Source organism: Necator americanus, chromosome II, assembly GCF_031761385.1.
Source record: "Necator americanus strain Aroian chromosome II, whole genome shotgun sequence".
Classification (NCBI taxonomy): domain Eukaryota; kingdom Metazoa; phylum Nematoda; class Chromadorea; order Rhabditida; family Ancylostomatidae; genus Necator; species Necator americanus.
Window position 1 is genome coordinate 39,816,071 of NC_087372.1, and position 20,267 is coordinate 39,836,337.

A 20,267-nucleotide genomic window follows, 5' to 3' on the forward strand; every position below is an offset into this window, starting at 1 on the left:
ATACAAATGAATGATTTTCAAAAACTTCCATACTTGAGAAATTCGGAATTTTTGCCATTCAAACAATTAAATTAATTCGAGATGTTGGAAAATTAGATTATATAAACATTTAAGTGCTTCGATGGATTGCTTAGGCTACTCAAATATTTTGAATATGAATGTTCGAAAGGTGAATGTTGATCGAGTTCCCCGTTTATGTTGCTTTCGCGAAGTTACATTCCGTTTTCAGAGTGACGAGTGAAGAAAAACAATGGAGGGGAATTTTACGGAAGATCTTGCTCGTGGTGAGTGTTATACTTAATCTGTAATTTCTATTGAACATTTCCATGACTGTACTGAAAATTTTTCACTGTTCATTAAAAATTTGAAATTGTTGTAGAGAAGTGCCGTTAGAGTTAGAAGGTTTCACTTCGTTTAAACGTTAAACGAAGCTTTAGAGATACGCTTATCTGGATCTTCATCACTGAAAGAAAATTCTATCGTTTCATCTATGAAGACATCGATCTGTTTCTGGCTGAAAAAAAAATCTTCAGGGAATAAGTGGAGAAAAAATCAATGACTATAATTTCAAAAAGTTAAGTGTTTAATGGTAATGCCATGCTTATCGAAGGTACTTAACGGATAATTGGAAGTTTTTCTCGAGTGTAACAATTTTTTTTTTTGGGTTCCGTAGTTCCTAAGAAAAAATTTCTTAGACACCTTTGGTGTAGTCTTTGCATGAATTTCCTGTATAGTGGTCACATTGAAACGTTCGCTGGATGTACTTTTCCTATTATTCTGAAAGAAAAACTCTGAACGGCAAGGAAAAAACTGAAAATTGATGAAACTCCTAAATTTTGCTTGAATAATTCGAATATAATATTACATCTTACCTGGAATATTAAGAAATTAAAGAGTTTTTGAGAAGTACGGTATCCCACAATACGCTTTCCCCACTTCTACAAGGTCTCAACTAGATGTTTTTCCGGATTTCTTCGAGGATGTGGTCTTAACGAGGGTCCTGTCGACGACGATCGTACATGATAGAGCAGTAGAAATTTGTGTGAATGCATTTAATTTCATTTTTCTTTTTTTTCCAAAGTTTTAAAACCCTCAATTAATTTAGGTCTCAAACTCTTCACACAAGATCGTATTGCTTTTAAATTGCCTGTTTTTGTGTATTTATTGAGGAGAAAACACATGCTATGCTAGGAATCCAACAGAGCTGTGCGAATAATTTCATTTTGCACTGCCAGACGCACGTATAGACGTGGAGAAGCTGGGCATGTTTTTCTTACACAAATACTGTAGTCGTTTGTTATTAATAGTCGCCTATATCTGGACTATATATTAGTAAATTACACTGCTGTTCCCCCTCAGATGATTCCAGCTGCCCAGTTTCTGTAGTGGTTTTTTTCCCCCCTTGATTTGAAAATATTAATGTTAAACGGTTCTAAGACTGGAGTTGAGTACTGTATCCATTTATTTTGCCATTCTTCTCCTCCACCTATTTTTAAAAATATTAAAATTGTGTTAATATTCAAATAGAGTAGGTGGAGTACATCGAGTTCCACCCCAACATTTTTATGCGGAGGTGGAACTCCGCCTACGTAAACACAAAAATGATTTCAAAGTGGAATTTCTCCTCTTTTACCCTTCACTTGCAAGGATGAGGAATAAAAAGATGAAAAATAAAGTGTGGAATAAACTCTTTTACTTCACTTCTCTTTCACCTGCACCAAGGATGAGGAATATTAAATGATATAAAATAAAATATAAAATAAAATAAAATAAATACATGCTTTTCTAAGACGTAAACAGAGAGCTTTTTTTTTCCTTTTTGATAGATAATAAAGCGAAATAACATTATATGACCTACCATTGGTTTCTCACAACTCATTCAATCCATTTTCTTTCTTTTTTCATAAGTCGTTCCATTTTATTTGTTCCTTCAAATTTTGCTTGGAATTACTGGCGACAGTTAGACGCAATTTTTGTATTTTAAAGCGGTGCAAGAATTTGATTATTCGCCATTATATTAACTTGAACTCCTGACCGATAAGGTCCCATGCGGTCGAATTTTTTTACATACAGATTTGAACTCACGAAGCCTATTTCTATGGATTAATTTACCGTAGAACAACAGAGTGCTGTTTGCATCAGAAGTTAGTGTTAGAAAAGGTAGAGGTATTAGAATTATCAGAAGTGAGCACTTTTGTTCAAATTTTCTCAGACAAATCACTATAATTGTAAAAAAAAATTACGAAGAGAAGGCCGAGTATTTTTTTCGCCAATAATCTGACACCGTAAGGCGACTTAGAGCTTCACGGATGTAGATAAAAATTTTAATTTCGGCTAGGAAACGATAGTTATGTACATATTGCATCAAATCTGTATGGATGGAATAGGATGAGGCATGTCACTTTTCCTGAAACATGCAACTGTTCCGTTTTGCGATAATTCTTCAGCAGTTTTTATTTGTTTCTGCAAATGATTTAAGGGAATGTCGTGACTTGATCTTAGCATTTTCTTTGGATGATTAACGTTGTTCTTTTTTTCCAAGCTAATTTCTCTTCTAAGAGAAAAAGGAATTGTTTTGCCAGTTGTTGAGAAGGCGGATCCTGTGAAAAAAAAAAATAAAAAAAAAAAAACAAAAAAAAAAAAAAAAAAAAAAATAATAGATGAAGAAAAAGGGGCCCAAAAGAAGGGAAATGATTATTTGTTCGAAAGTAAGTTGTTGATTTTCTTTGATGATAAGTTGTTCCCTTTCCAAGCTTTTTTCGTGCTTGCAATTATTTTTCGCATTTTTTTCTTTTCTTTTTCTTTTTTTTCTTTTTTTTTCTACTAAGGAAACGGTCTACACTCCACCACAGATATTTTTTAGGAAATAATATGATGATCAATACCAGTTGTGCCTGTTTGCTAATGAACCCGCACGTTTTTCCGTAATGTCCAGATTTTTTTCCTTTTTAATGTCTATATTTTTAAACAAAAAATAGAACATATATTTAGACTCGTGTTTGCTGCTGCTTCGGAGTAAATAAAAACAACAGCAGTCTTGAATTTCAACAACACTTGATGTTTTGGAGAAATTTTTGTGAATTTCCCGTTACAGTAACCCCGCTTGCACGATGTAAGCGCATGAAGGGATATTTTTGTGATGCTTGACGTTTGCATTCGGATTCCAGTAAAGTAAGAAAAAAAAATAATGAATAGGAATTGTTATGCGAATTCTTTGTAATTCCTCTATTCGACATTAATTTGACATTTGACGTCAATGCCTATTTTTTTGAAAAATTTCCCTGCTTTTTTTATTAAAAATCAGTAATTAGTGGTAATAGAAAGAAGATGCAACGTTGGACTTTCTTTTCCAAAATGTACTCTTTTCTCACAAAATCACAGATGCAAACTTCTGATTAACGCAGTTGTTTTTTTTTTGTTTGAATAAGCAAAAGATCAAAGCTGAAGACTAATCGTTGCAAAATTATAGAAATGGAATGCATTTTGCAACAACATGTGTCTTAGTTTGAAAAAAAGAGGTAAATCTTTGGTCAGTGGCTCATGTTGCGTGCATTGATACGCGATTTTTTTTTATTTTGTGAATTTTTCACTTTAGTGGATAATTTCAGCAATTATGCAGGTGATTATAGGTAAGTATTAACAGCAGTATTAGTATTACAGTATATTAGTAGCAGCGCTGATCGCGTGTAGATAACTTCATTTTCAGGCATTAATTGTAATTAAAATCAAAATTAAAATTAAGTGAAAATAAAATACAAAAATTCTAGTTCTATGCGAAATTAAAGTTAAAACTAAATTTAAATAAAATTCAAAAATTATAATTGTGCTAATTGTAATTCTAATTCTAGACAGTAATTGTATGTAAATAAAATTAAGTTTAAAATTAAATTCAAATAAAATTAGAAAATTCGTTCGATTCCTAGTTTTTAAATTTCCTTATTTTTTCTCAAATTTGCTTGTTTATTTTTGACAAGAAATAATGTTCCTGAGCAAAACGTAAAGCTGCTGGCTCTAACTTTTCGGATCTATCAAGAAGAAATGATTTCTGCCACTGAACAGCAGTTGGCTGGCGTACCTTCTCCCAAAGGAAAAGAAAAAGATGTGCTAGGGATACTTTATAGTTTTTTTTCCAATTTGTTCGGAAAATTTCGAAACAACGTTTTTAGGCTTAACCAATTTGTATTTTATACTAAAAATCCAAATCTAAATTTTATGCTTAGATATACAGAGGTATATAATTGGTCCTAAGTTCAGACACTGTATTTGGAGTGCATTCAGTTCTGGACATGGTATCTGTCTTCGGAAAACATTTTAATAAAGCTTATTGCCGTATTTAAAGGCGCATACCATAGTTTGCGCCTTTAATCCATGCGTGTGGTTGTAGTTTCTCTACCTTACCTTTGCTAAATATTGAGCTTCTCAAAGTTTTCTTACATCTTATTCTATATCATTCTTCTTATTATTATTTTATTATTTTTTTTGAGCTACTAAAAGAAAAAATCCTCTTCTAGAACCGTCTCTCAAGTGCGAACGCTAAATGAAAAATTGACTAATGTCTCTAATGTCTCTAATCTAAAAATTAGCACTTTCGGAGGATCTGGTCGTTTCCATTCCTTCCCGGCGTCTAGGGGAATGTTTTACTTTGTTTTACGTAGTGGAAGATTTTCTTCTCTAGTTAAAATCTTAAAGATATTTATTAATTATTCCTAACATCTTCCACTGCATATATCTTTAGATTTTAACATATACATGGGTCCAAATTTTTCGCATTTTCCACATATTTATTCTTTGTTTTTGTAGCACTTTTTTAAAACTTTTTTCTAATTTTTTCTGAATACTACTAATCATTTTATTATTAATTATACTTCATTTTTTGGAATTTTGCTCTAACTTTAAAAACCTCTTTAAGCGAAAATATTTCTGAACTTATTTATTCATAAAACACTCAAATAGTAATAGTAATAAATAAAATTTGAAAAATATAGTAATCAAATGTCAAAGTGATAAATAAAATAGTACAAGTAAATTTCATCAAAATTAGACTGAACAGGACTAGAAGGAGGACAGAAACAGACTCGACAGGCGCAACCCTAGTGAACGTTCAGAATTTCGTGTGTTGTTCGTTTTTGCTACCCCTGTTTCCTGGATCTTTGAAAAATGGATGTCAATTCGATTTTCGCTCGTGGAGAACATTTCCGATTCTTCAACTGCTGCATAAACAATGTTATATTTCAAGAGCTCTCGAGTTTTCTGCAAATACTCCCTAATTTTCCAAGATTTTTTTGGAAAATTTCATCAATTACACGGATCTTTTGCAATCCTCACTCTCTTGCGTGATGCTTTCGAGCAAAACATAGAATTCTTCTTCTCTTACAATTATTCATGACATCGATCGTTCTAAAACAGTAATCCATGATAAGTTTTAGGCATTAAATGTCTAAGTTCTTCAATTAAATACTGTTTATAAATTAAATACTATTAATACTATTACTATCAAACTATTATTATTATTATTATTATTATTATTATTATTATTATTATTATTATTATTATTATTATTATTAACTATTATACTATTAAATACTAATTAGATACTATTTGTACAAAATTCCGGCAACGTTAAACGATCCTGAACTCAAATGATAGCTCTACTGACCTAAACTCCTCGCTCATCATTTTCCTCACCATCACAAAATTGGTTACTTTCACTCTTCTCGCTCTACCCTGCCTCTCACAAAATCACTAAGGGTTATGAGCCTTAAAAGCATCACCCCACAAATCCGAGGTGGTACGGATTTCAGGTAGAGTATTCGTATACGGGGTCGTAGATTATGGAGAGCAGGGTGATTCCGTCCATTTCTTTCTAATTGCCGTAAAAACGGCCCGGAAGATACGGCTTCGAGCGTTCCGGGGCGCTATTTTCCACAACGAGATCGATTGGGGCGCGCCAGCCTTATGCACGCGCCGCATCTTCCGAGTCGTTTTTTACGGTAATTAGGAAGAAATGAACGGAATCGTCTCCCTCTCTACAATCTGCTATCCCGTATTCGAATACTCCACCTGAAATCCGTACCACCTCAGATTCGTGGGGTGATACCTTTAATTACCGTATTGTCAACAGTGAATTCGTCCTCTCGTTTTTTTTTTCGGAATCTTTCTATACTTTGGTACTTTTCTTCTCTTTGATCGTTAATTGTACTTTTTTTAATCCCTAATTGTTAAAATTGTTAATGATTTCTTGCACGTCTTTCTTCCTTTAATTTCCACATCCCTGTTAATTTCTCTTTCTAATTAGAATTCTCTTGTTAGGATTTCTAATTGGATCTTTCTGGTTAGAATTTCTATTTTGAGCTCTCTGTTTAGAATTTCTATTTTTGACTTCGGCATTCTTTTTTTTGAAATTTTCTGTCTGATTGAGTTTATCCAGGATTCTTGCAATTAAATCCTTTTTATACTATTCCCTCTACCAACAAGACCGAGCACTGTTACTGCAATGGATGAAAATTCTCGAGATATTTCTCTTTTCTTTTGCAATTTGTTAAGTTAAAGAAAGTCCTGGAGTCAGAGAGAGAGCTTTTCGTCGAAATCCGTGGAAATGCGATCATCTTGCATTCCACTGAATGTCGCCTGTTGTCTTACTGCCATTTTTTTAAAATGAAAACTGAGCGTCAAATGAGACACTTCTGTCAACAGATGTGTATCGGAAACGATGAACATAGTGCACTTTTTCGGATTTGAAAAAATTTCAAACGTCAATGGTGCGGATTCTGACACCCTGCTCCATTGGCTACACTTTCTTCACAATAATTGTCTGTTATCTTTCACAGAAATGGGCTTCCATTTCTCTATGCTGGATTTTTTTTTCCTGGCTGCCATAGCACTACAGTAGGCTCTCATTCGATAGGATCAAGATTACCTTGAATTTAATTGAATAAAGGAGACTGGTAAAATGGTGAACTCATTAGGAGCTACGGGAAAGGTTCAATTGTTTTTTCTTCTTCAAAGAGGGCAGGTCCTCCTTAACACATCTGTCTAGATTCATTGGATTGGATATTTTTCCTCAGCTGAGCCCTATCTGATGCACCTCTCTGCGATTTTGTAGGTCTGTAGTTCTCACTGGATCCAATGAGCGCAATGTTTTCTTTAAGGAATTTGTGAGCCGTCTAATCGTCCATTATTCTGGGAAACGTAGGCGAGAATAATTAAGTGGATCGCATTTAGAGTAGGAATTCCAAGTAAATGAAAATGTACTCTGCATTTCATAACAGCCACGTAAAATTCTTTAGTTTTAATAGTTAAGTGATCATTTGTTATTCATAAAACTCTTTAGTTTTAATAATTACGTGATCATTAGTTATTTTTTGGTGGTGAATCTAAGCACTCGTTTATTCTTAGCTAAGCTTCCGATTCCAAGAAGTCGGAATGTCGGATGTGTCGAACTCCTTCTCAGTTTGGGAGACCCTGCCGGAGGACGAACCTCCGGTGTACATCGTAGTTCGACGCCCAGAGTCACCTCCACTCATCCTACTATGAGGCCGTAAACTGTTGTGAAGGAATAGCTAGATAATAGTTTTCTTTCAATAGTTTGTAAAAAGGGGTTTGATAGAGTAAGTAGGATTGCCCCGGGCTGCCTTCTTCCCCTCGCTTTGACCAACACTGAGAACCAGCCCTTTATGTGGCGTCACCTCAAGCTTGGGTAATTAAACCAAACGAAGCACAAAGTCATGACATGACATAACACATTTAAAAAAGTAGTAAGGGTAAAAGGTAAAAGTAAAGATACGAGTAATACACAAGACAAAGAAAAAACTGAGTAAATGAATGATGGAATGGGCCCATCTATCGACTACTGTGAATCTTATGTAGTATGGTTCCTGGACAGAAAAGGAAATTAAAGGACGCCGCCCGCTTCCTTTAACTCTTGAGGGGCATCGTAAGAAGTTCTATCTCGCCGAAGTTCCGCGATAGTTTGGTATTTTCTATAGTTTTTTTAATAGTATTTTGTGATAGTTGTGGTTATATCTTCCGAAATGGCGTCACTATAACGAAAAACAAACTTACAGCCTAGCAGTCTAAACTATTAGAGTGTCTACTAACTTATATCTATTGCTATCGCATTGGTTACTGTATTTAGCCTGGATAGCCTGTGCTTACGGGCTACATGACCTGCTTATCAGATCTTAAGATCAGAAAGACTGTAATATTAGGTGAATTAAAATGTTCTGAGTGTTTCTTTTTGCTTTATTTCGACGATGAAATTAATGTAGTTAGGATTTATGGATTTAGATCAAATGTGCCCCATTTTTTACGATAACTTTTGTCTATTTTGGTTACAGTTTCATGATAAGATGTTCACATGGTCAAATAAATAAAACTAACTAAAGACGCTTAGCAAAAATGCTCAAAACTTTTTTACTTCATCTAATACAAAACTCAAAAATTGGTTTTCTGTTCGAAAGTGGTAAGGCTCCGACGCAGAAAATATTGGCTAAAATTACAAAAAAAAATTACAGATTTTGCAACACGTCACTGAAAAAAAGGGCATGTGTGATAATAAAGTGCGACAGTTGATGTGGTACCACCCATCGGAGCTGTCGGAGCTTCTAACGCACCGTCCTGGCGTTATCTTGATGGGACACACCTCTCTTATTGAGCAATTCTGGGCGATTCTGGTCGATGCACTACTTCCACTGCATTCTGGACGGTTTGTGAAATTAGAGGTCTAAATTGACTGTTCAGCCTGCTGGGAAAAACTTATAGTTGAGGATTCCTTCCAGCAATCCCATCTGGACACACAGCAAAACCTTCTTGACCGTTAATTTGGGCCTGGCGATCGTTCGACTTCGGCTTGATCGGCTTATCTCGACGGGACCGGGATTTTATTCAATTTTTCAAGGAGATTTTTTTCTTCTCGTAATGTCATCTTGAAATCCCCGCATAGTATGAGCTGATGTGATCTAGTGGTACATCGTCAAATGTGACTCATTAAGGACATCTGACGAAAACGCTCAGAACTTTTCACCTCACCTTTCCCTTAATCCTTAATCTACCATAACCTGCCCTATCCAGTGTCGACTATATAATTAAGCGGATTTATCCACAATAGATGATATTTTCGTCCGCTTATCTGCATTAGGTTTTTCCAAAACACAACACTATCATGTAGAAATATTCTTTGGCCGCATAAAAGAAAAGTAATTTATTTAGTAATCAAATAAAAGAAAAATAATTTGATTTAATTGAATTGTTGCTTGATTGAAATAATATCCAGTACAATTGTCTTCTTTCATCAGCAAAATCTATTCATATTGAAATACATTATTTCCATGGAAATAAGCTTATTTTTCTGCGTTTTTCGGAATCAAAAGAGATAAAGGTTTTCAAAATGAGTAGGCGTTCGTTGTGGGTTTCATATTCTTCTACGGTTGGAAATCTTCAAAGGCTCCGTGGCGCTTAACTTTTTATTTATTTATTTTTGTTTTATTTATTTATATACTTCAAAGTTTCATTTCAAGAGGAAGAAAAGAAAAGAAAAGAAATGACGCTCTTAATTTATTTCTAAATATTTCAATTCCTGACCAGACAATCCCGTCTTTCTCAAAGCCTGAAAATGGCTCGAGATTACTGATACCATGCATACTCCATCAAACTACTCCTCTTTTCTTGCCAATCTGAATTTGTTTCTTGGATATTTCTTGCTTTTCATTAAATTTTCACTGGAATTCAAATCCTCAAAGGACCATCTGTGTAATCAGAACCTGAAAACTAGCCAAACTATTAATTCAAATCACGTATCGTTAATATAAAAGATAAAGTGGATCAATTGTCTGGCATTAGAGAATCCGCTTGGGACCCACCACCAAGTTCACTTCAATCCAGAATTGTTTGAGGTCTACGGACGTGTAACTGGCCTCTACAATGCCTTGGGGGGCTAGCCGATGTGTCAAGTCAGTGTTTTTTTGCCAATTTGCCAAGTACCAATTTATCGACCTCGAAGGGATGAAAGGCTTGGTGAGCACTGGGGCGGATTCGAACCTCCGAAACTATGGATTGTGCAGGAAGCGGAACCTCTTGCCGACTGCGCTACACCCGCCCATCGTTAGTATAATTAACAATTATATATATATATATATATATTCTATATATTACACAATTTCCATAATTATTCGAGGATTTGGAAAATTTCGAGGTTTTAAGTTATGCTAATATTTGTCACATATGAAACAAATCAAATCACTTGTATATTCGTATTTTTCATTTATTTTTTTTTCTTGTGTGTATTTTTCAAAGAAAAAACCTCTACACATCTTATCATTCTTTTTTCTTTAGATAACTTATCTGTTCGGAAGAAGTGTTTTTTTTTCAGTAAAGCATAGAAAATTTGCAGGACGATTTTAGAAGCTGAAGAAAATACCTCAAATTGCTTCGTCCTACTCGATTATGCGTTTATTCTGTCTCTCTCAGAAAACTTCTCATTCAATTTGATTTTTTCATCACACAGGAAAACATTTCATTCATGTGACACTTTAAGTGAATTTCACTCTTCAACTTCTCACGACGTTATATTTGGTGAGGTAAATTTCACAAGTTTTCATCGTTTCCTCAGTCAATCACGATTTTAAACATGTTATAACATATATTTTTACTAAGCTATAATATCATTATTATTATATAATACATTATTATACTATAGTGTAATATATATTTGACATTTAAAAATTAATTTAAAAAAATAAATAGTAAAAAATAATAAATTAAAAATTAATCGGTAGGTAAAATTAGTTAGTGTCCCAAAAAGGCTCACCTAAGTTGTCCTTTAAGCTGATTCGCAAGATCCACTTTTTCTTTTCTTCGAATAATTAACGGTTGGAAATTTCATTGTCAAAGCTACAAGGAAGAAATATGTGTAGAGATTTAGAAATTCTTAAAATCCCCTAAAAGAGATTTATTCAACGATGCTTCCTTTAACAACGTATTATTCCGTTTTTTTTTTTTGCGTTCCATTAGAGTAGCCGATCTTTCTTAAGCTCACAATATTAACGGGATCAAATTTCAATAACAATTAGCTGTTGACTAAGGAGAAGGCTCTCTTACTGCTTCCGTGTATTTTTAACTGCAAATTTTTTTGCTGTGATCAAATTCAACGCATTAATTCTCATTTTTGTCGATATATTTGCGAATGTATGATCCTCTAAAGGTACGAAAATTATTTCTTTACAATTACAGCTCTAGAAGTTAGAATATGAGAGTATTTTCCATATATAAACGTTTTTTTTCCGCATGGAAATTCCCAAAAATTGAGTGCGTACCCGGAAAAAGAAGACTGTATCTGCTTTTATTTTTTTTGCATTTTTTCGAACTTCGCCTCCTTATTTTATTCCTACATGCTGATTTGTTTCTCCACCCGACCAAAAATCTTTTCGTTCTTCGTTCCGAGATCGAATACACATGCAAAAACTTTGATGTATTATTCCCAGTTGTTTAGAATTTCAGCTCCACACGGCCATCTATTTGGATTCAGCCCGCTTTAAGGGTTTTCCTACTAATTTCAAGAAAAAAAATTGAAGGGGAAAAAATTGGGCCCCCTGCCGGGGTCTGTTTTACGAAATACAACATTCCAGTTGACACCGAACGCTGAAAATTCTGAACCGGATCACCGTGACTTGTTTGCCTCAATACATGCTTTTTCTAAGGTTGACATAGACCTGACACACTGGGACCTATTCCTCCCTGACTGTACAACAGTAGTGTACTGTATGAATAGAGTTGTGTTGTGCGTACCGTACAAGAACAGTTTTCTACCCTACATACTGTATTCGTCAGGTCACCATTGCATACCGAAACTATTAACAGCATTTCTTGGATTGCTACAGGGAAATTTTGGATTACTTTGCGATCTGAGGCGCTAAGGATTTTCCCTCCTTTGTCACATCATCGTATGTTTCCTGTTCAATAGTGCCCGTTGTTGGACATTTTTCTTTTTTTCGGGTCTCAAAAATTGTTTTGCCTCGTCATTTTTCATTCGGGTCCCCGATGGATTGCAGTCCTGTTCTTTGCTTAGCGAAAACTTCTATTCAAGAAAAAAGTCGGAAGAAAAAGGAAAGAAAAAAATGCAAAAGCGAAGAGTAGTGAAGAGACGTCTTCTCTCTGCGCAAAAAAAAAATAGCAGAGCGCCTAAGTCGCTCAGTTGTCTCCGATCTATGATTTATGGTTGTAAGCCACGGGTTTTTGTTGGGAATCGAGTTTCAACTTAAAGTACTTAAGTTTTTAATCGCATCCGAAAATTTGGTAGTTCTTTGGAGCATCGGAGAGTGTTTGTGTGAATAATGGGATTTGTTAGTCGCTAGCATCCGTTGAACATGTGTTTCTTGGAAAAACGAGCCGTGGCGGATGTAATCAAGTTCCCATCACCAGCTTGTTCCAGGCAGTTTTAATTCATTTTTTCTTTCTCCTCAATCAATGAGACGTTTCAAAGTGCAACCACCCTCCTTTCGAGTTAAACATCTCCATATTATTATTATTATTATTATTATTATTATTATTATTATTATTATCATTATTATTATTATTATTATTATTATTATTATTATTATTATTATTATTATTATCATCATCATTTATATCATATTATTTTGAACTAAATAGGATTGTTCGAAACTTTCGCTCTCGTAAAGCATAAGGCTTTTTTGAAAAAAAAAAATTTTTCCCACTACATAAAAATGGAAACAATGATTTATAAAAGGTTAGCAGAGAAAAAAAATATTTTTTCTACTTTTTTAATGTTCGGTTAGCGTAATAGTTACGTATGTTTAAGGGTACGTGTCTTTGACTCGCTTGTAAAATAAGAAGAGAACTCACGTATTTCTGCAAAAATCCCCATAGCTCGTTTGTTAAAAATTACATTAATTTAAAAATTTTTCTCATTAATTGGCCTGCGACATTGTTCTATAGTCACTTGAGGCTAAGAGGTTAAACTCGCTCTGGACCGTTCTATTCTGCTACTATCTAACAAATTAAATGGCTTAAGAAAAAAAATAAGATTAAGATTAAGGATACTAAAGGAAATACCGCACTACAGTATACCACTATTATACAATATAGTTTACTTCCATTAACATTTTTGGGAAACTTTTCCATTTTTCCTATCCATCAAGTATTAATATTTTACGCTTAATTCCGTCATTAGCGTCATATTAGAAAAAATTCAAAGAATACCAATCAATCAGAAGATCAACTCACTACATTTTCCGCCAAATTTTGTGGTAAATTATTAATATTTTATATTTTAAATTTAATATAACAATTTAAATTAATATTTTATATTTTAAACGAGAATAATTGTTTTCATATTATCTTTCATAAATTTTAATTGAAAACAATTGAAAATATATGCACAATACAAATTTTTGGAAATTTAAAATTACTTTCAATTAATTAGCTAACATAGGTTTTTTTAACCAATTTTTCCATCAAAGCGTTCAAGTGCAAAATTCAAAAGTTTCGAGACAAACAATTTATTAGCGTTGATGTGAAGTGCAGTTACAAAGGTAATTCAATGAATTTTTTCTCGAAAATTTTGATTAAGGTCCCGTTCAGTCAACTTTTTCGTCTTTTCCTTCTCACAACATGATTTTTCTGGGGGCCGAGCAACATTTGTTGGACACGAGGTTGATGGTTCCGTGTTAAACGTGATCACATACTGACAATCGTATGCTCTCGTTGATAAATCGGTGAGGGAAATTTCTTCGGCCGCTCGCACGTAGCGACAGAGAGAGAGAAAAGTGTTGTTAATGACTCTTTGCAACGGATCTCACAGTTTTTCCAGAGATTCCTAATGACATTAAGTGCAGTATCCACTACCAGCAAATATGGTACTTACTTATTACTTTGTCACCCATACTCACAAAAATGAAAATTCTTCATCTTTTTTCACTGCAACGAGTCCTTATGTAGCCGTTTATCCGTACAACCCTTCGAAATCTATGTAGATGCGTTTGTGTCCCACGTTAAAAAAAAAAGCTAGGAAGAATTCGAATATTCCAATTCGAATGGATTCGTTAAAAAGGGAAAGGTCAAAATATTAGGTTATTACGATTTAAAGCGTATAAAATTCTTTCTACTTTTGACTACTTGCGCTCTGGATCCAACGGGCTCCAGGGGGCTCTCTAGGGCCCAAGTATGGGCGAGGAATATCACTCTCGAGTATAAACAAGCGCCGCTTCTTGGACTTGATGATCTTAACCTCGGGAAAATCGATATACATGCTTTGCATGCCACAATTACATATGTATTACTGGTAGATCCTAGCGATGCTAAGTTTGAAAACCGTTCACAACTTCAACTCTTAGCACCTCTGAAATTCTAGACCCCTAGTTTTTTTTGTGGTTTTTTTTTTCGAATTTTTATCCGTGCACGTAACAAGAATCCAGTTCAATTCTTTTACGTTGTGAGAAGCCTAACATTTTGATCCGAGAAAAAGAAAAGCAAATGACTCAGCAACGTTCTGGGATTCTTTGCAGTTTTCTGGTCGCACGTCATCACCGTACACTCATCTTAACATTTCTATGATTGAAAATGTCACACAATAATCGCCTTGGAAAATGCCACTGGGGCAGTCAAGCGAGGATCGAGGCATCGGCAGAGCCGACCAAGGATCCCTCTCTAATCCCTTCGTAGGTCAGAAAATTAGTATGAGAAGATATTTATGGGAGGATAAAAAAAAACATCGACCTGGCCTTAGCGGCCAACGCAATTTGCTGTTCTGGCGTTTACAGATCTTAAAGGAGTCTGAACAAATTGAATGGTGATCAACGCCGTACAATTTATTTATTTTATTTTATTTGAAGGATAAAAGATAAAGTTTCTGGAGTTAATCAATCGGCTTTGAATGCGCCCCCACATTCACTTCAATTCAGAATCGTTTGAGGTTTACGAACGTGTAACTGGCCTGGACAATGACTTGCGGGGGCTAGCCAATTGGTCAAGTCAGTGTTTTTATACTCCCAGACAAGCCTGGTACCACTTTATCGACCCCGGAAGGATGAAAGGCCTGGTGAGCACTAGGGCGGATTCGAACCGCCGATCGATCGTGCAGGAAGCGGAACCTCCAACCGCTACACTACACCCGTCTCATTTTATTTTTTTTTGTTTTATTTATTATTATTTATTTATTTTTATTATTTATTTTATTTTATTAATGATTTACTCTTAATTTATTTGTTTATTTTTAGTGGTAATTCAAAGTAATATTTGCGGAAAAAAAATTGAAGAGTTCCCTTCTCCTGACTTAGTGGTCTTTCGTTAAAAATGGAAAAAAAGAGTAGACTTTAGTCGGAAGTTTTAGTCGAATCTCCTGCAAATTTTATGTTGCTGTTCTTTTCAGGGATGAAATTGAGCCAATAGTTTTGGGACAAAGTGCCGTGTTTTTAGGTTTCTCATGAGAGACGTAAAAACACAGCACTTCGTCATTCTGGTTAAATTAACCAGTAAAAAAAACAAAGTAAACAACAAAACGAAGAATGAGAACCTCTGTTCCGAATTTCAGATTTATTCGGAGGAATTCTATGTGATCAACATCATTTTCACATGCTGAGAAGTAATTTGGAATTTTATTTATTTGTTTATTTATTTATCGCGCTCAATGGCATCCTAAAAAACGATGCGATGAGTGCTGAAAAACATAAAACAGATGTAAAAGAAAAATGGCGAAAAGGCGGAAAAACTACTTCCGACTATGAAAATTGCGCAAGAATTTACCATCACGAGGTTTGAAAAACAAGCGTGATTCCAACTCTATGACGTAAGAACAACCGAGTAAAAGTGCGACAAAAAATCTTTAGGGATGGGTGTAGCACAGTCGGTGAGAGGTACCGCTGCGCCGGCACGATCGATTGGAGGTTCGAATCCGCCCTAGTGCTCACCAAGCCTTTCATCCATCCGGGCTCGATGAATTGGTACCACTGACTTGTCTGGGAGGATAAAAACACTGAGTTGACACATCGGCTTCCTCCGCAAGTCATTGTATAGGCCAGTTATACGTTCATGACCCTCAGACTATTCTGAATTGAAGTGAACGTGGTGGTGGGTCCCAAGCGGATTGATTAACGCCAGACACTTTATCCTTTATTATTCTCAGTTGTTAAAATTTCAGCTCCGCACAGCCATTTATTTCGATTCAGGCCACTTTAAAGGCATCACCCCACGAATCTGAGGTGGTGCAGATTTCAGGTAGAGTATTCGTATACAGGATGGGAGACTACGGAGAGAGGGGTGATTCCGTCCATTTCTTGCTAATTGCCGTAAAAAAACGGTCCGGAAGGTACGGCTTCATTCGTTTTGGCGCACCATTTTGTACAAGAGGTTCGATTGGAGCGCGCCAGTCTTGTGCGGCACCGCATCTTTTGGGCCGTTTTTTACGGCAATTAGCAAGAAATGGACGGAATCACCCCTCTCTCCGTAGTCTCCCATCCTGTATACGAATACTCCACCTGAAATCTGCACCACCTCAGATTCGTGGTGTGATGCCTTTAAGAATTTTGCTAGTAATTTCAAGAAAACATCTACCGGGAAAAGTGGGATCCAGGCCTTACTCTATTTTTCGAAATACAACACTCTTAACACTTTTATCTACACTTTAATAAACTTTCACCGCTTTAATAAATCTTTGTATTTTTATTTTATGCAATTTTTACACGAAGATCATGATTATTTTGACAAATTGTCCTTTTCCTTTAACGTCGTTTGAAACATCATTTTTATGTTCATAGAGGGAAAACAATTCTTAAGTTAGGCCAGTGCCTTTTTTTCAAATTAAAATCTGTCAATGTACTCCCTACCATACCGTCGTGATCGAGGTGCACATGCTGAATCCTAAAAAAACAGCGTCTTCGGAAAATTTCAATGATTAATCCGTACACATTTTTGCCTTTTTTCTAGAATAGAATTACTTTTCGATGATTATGCTCTATGAAAAATCTTAAACTAGATCACCTTGCTATTACACAATCAGCGGTAGTGACAATAATTCTGACGCGGAAAGATTACACCACGAAGAACATCAAGTTTTTCTTTTGCTTTTCTTATTTTTATTGTTTGTTTATTTTTTGCTTTATTTTTCTGCTTTTTTTATCGAATAGAATCACTTTCCCGCAATTAGTCTTATTTCCTAGCATATAAGCATCTTTTCGCCAATATACTGTAGAAAAAAAAACATTGTGGGCGAAAAAGTCCACTAACCTCTTGGGAACTTCTTTTTTTTTTTTTCTTCTTGATGTTTTTGCAAGAAAATTGGGTCACGTTCTTCCAATTGGAGTTTGTTCCTCCGACTAAAAATTCTTGGGATCTAACGGTTCGTTGATTTTAGTTGTAAAAGAATTTTAAGGAATAACCGGGGTAACCCTGTAATGACTTTAGCTGAAGCTAACCAAAAATAGTAATAAAAGCTGAAATAATAAAAGCTAAAAAAATAATAAAAGCTAAAATAATAAAAGCTAAGTAATCGAACCAAAAAAAAACACATTGCACCTTTTAATGAACATCTATATAATGTTTTTTTGTTTCTATTGTGATATTAGAGAAATAAGGAAAATTATCCATCTGAAACTTAGAAAAAAATGGTCCATGAAAATATCGGCATCCTTGAAATTCAAATTCGAATCAAATCCATTCTTTATCGCTCCAAATTCCTCGCCAATTCCGCTGCAATCTCCCCTATCTTACTTAATCCTGCTTAGTATTCAGAATTTTTGCTGCTCCATGATTCCACGTCTGGTGCTTTTGAACCAAAGAAATGTCGAAGTCCTTTCTATTTTTCGGTTCTTCTGGATGTATATCGAAGAAAATTTATTTTCCTCTGCAACCGCCAACTTCTGATTAATTTCTTTTGTTTTTTTTTTGTTTGTTTTCTACATTTATACCGTACTCCTGCTTTTCCAACAAAGAACTGTTTCAAATGAATCACGGAAGGAGTTTTCAAACTTTCCCGGTTTTCCGTTGATTTTCCTCCCAGCGCAGTGACTTCCACTGGAACGACAGAAGCCGAAGTAAAACAGTGCGAATTTCGTCGTAAATCACTTCGCCGTGGAATCCAATCCTAAACGCGTTAGTCGCAACGCGGCAGTCTTCCTAACCTTATTTGTTTGGGACATTTCGGGAAAAATATGACATCACTCACCCAAATAAATCACGAATCACCAAGGAAAGGATGATTAAAGGCATCACCCCACGAATCTGGGGTGGTACGGATTTCAGGTGGAGTATTCGTATACGGTATAGTAGATTATGGAGAGGAGGGTGATTCCGTCTACTTCTTCCTAATTCCCGTAGAAAACGGCTCGGAAGATACGGCTTCGAGCGTTCTGCGCGATATTTTGTACAATGAGTTTGATTGGAGCGCGCCAGCCTTGTGCACGCGTCGCATCTTCCGGGCGGTTTTTTTTTTACGGGAATTAGGAAGAAATGGACGGAATCACCCACCTCTTCTTAATCTACGATCCCGTATATGAATACTCCACCTGAAATCCGTGCCACCTCAAATTCGTTGGGTGATATCCCTAACCTATTCCTGGTGACCTTTTTTTTTTGCTCTTTAAAATGGAAAAATTGAGATAATTCTGGTTTTCCTGCTACCTTCTACTATTTTAAATGTTCAAAGTTTTGGTGAGAGCACGTTTCTTTTTGCGAATTTGGTGCTGTGTGATGTTATTCGAAGATAACAAACCTAAGAGGTATAGAAGAAAATCCTCAAAGGCAGCATACCACGAATATGACGTGATGAAGTCAACCCGCGGGAAAAGGTGCGATAGGGTTGTAGATTGCGGGATCTGAAAAATTTCCGCTCATCTCTCCCAAGTCGTCGTAAAAAACGGCGTGAGAATCGCTTTAGTTTCCTACGAGATACGTTAGAACGTTCCTCTCTATACAGGGTCCCTCCCTCAGCTGTCTTTTCATTGGTTTTTCTTATATAGGCTAGCGAACAGCAGCTCAATGATCTTCGACCCCACACGGACCGAAGGATGCGGCACGTCCCAAAAGGGTAGAGCGTGGAGCTTTGCAGCTGAAATCGTCGTAAAAAGAATCAAGTCTGCTACGCCGAGTTTTAAGAAGATTAGGGGAGAGATGTGCGGAGCCATCCTGAATCCCGCATTATACACTTCCATCTCTTGGCTTTCCCGTAGGTTCCCTCCCCACGTCAGATTCGAGGGGTGCTGCCGTTAAAAAATTAGGAAATCATGAGAAATAACCGTTGGAGACTGCACGGTTCGCCGGTGATCCGCGCTGTTATCAAAAAATTATTTTTTTTTATTAAAATGTCCTAATAACTCTGGTCTCTTTCACCTAGAAATTCCTGGAACTTTGCCGTAAACGAACACGATTTACTGTACCGGGTTCCTAGCAGTTTTCACAAGAAAATTATCATTTACTTCAGGGGGATCGATCTCTGGTCTTGTTCCTTGAGAATGTGTTAGAAACGCCATCAAAGTAATCCATCAAAAGTTTTTTTTTTTCACCAAAATGACTCCTTTGTAACTTTTTCAAATGTTGTTTTCCAATTTTTAAAAAAATGCCATCATCCTGCTTTTTTTTTATAATCGAAAGATTATTTCGAAACAATATTAATGATTTTGCTATCTTTGCCACGTGCTGGAATTGTTGAGTGAGCTCTAATCTCTTTCTCTTTTCGCGTCAAAAACACTTTTTTTCGTTCCCACGGATCTCAATACTAATCCCTTTCCTGAGTTTTTTTTTCCTAGAAATTCCTGATCATGTACGTTAATTATCGCCGTGTTGTTTGCAACACTATTCTATCTTCTATCGCTATTCCGCGCTACTGGAGGCTTAAGATGAAAGTCTCAATAAGACAGCGGCGTTTTCTGTTTTTTTCGTTTTTTTTCTGGAACATTCGAATTCGCTAAAAATTCAGTAGAAGCTTAGCTTTTTATATCATACCTACTCAGGGTGAAGTTGTAGTAAACTGTCCAGAATTTCCCCAACCCTTGTCAGATCCGTGAATAAGTTGTCAAGTAAAATTCACCCAGAAAGGGTTCGTGTAGTTGTAAAGGAGCACCTTGGCAATAATAAAGCGGCGCTGATTGAATCTTTTGGTCCTGAAAGTTCTAGAAGTAGGAAAATTATAGCATCAACTATAAATTTGGTTCTTAGACGAATTATTCCATACGTACCTAATAAGTACGGAAAAGGAATATTATCGAAACCATACTACCGAAAACAAATATCGAATATATCGAATACATTTGATTGTTCACCGC

At 35.5% G+C, this 20,267-nt stretch overlaps 1 protein-coding gene across 1 annotated transcript in view; it reads left to right on the forward strand.

Moving 5' to 3' along the window:
- Positions 1-250: 250 nt before the first annotated feature.
- RB195_020851 (uncharacterized protein) overlaps positions 251-20,267 on the forward strand; it is a gene marked incomplete at both ends in the record, with an annotated part of 44,468 nt that continues 24,451 nt past the window's right edge. Inside the window, one exon of the mRNA XM_064189359.1 lies at positions 251-284. Within this exon, the coding sequence (XP_064045240.1) occupies positions 251-284 (34 nt within the window). The remainder of the gene's footprint in view (positions 285-20,267) is intronic.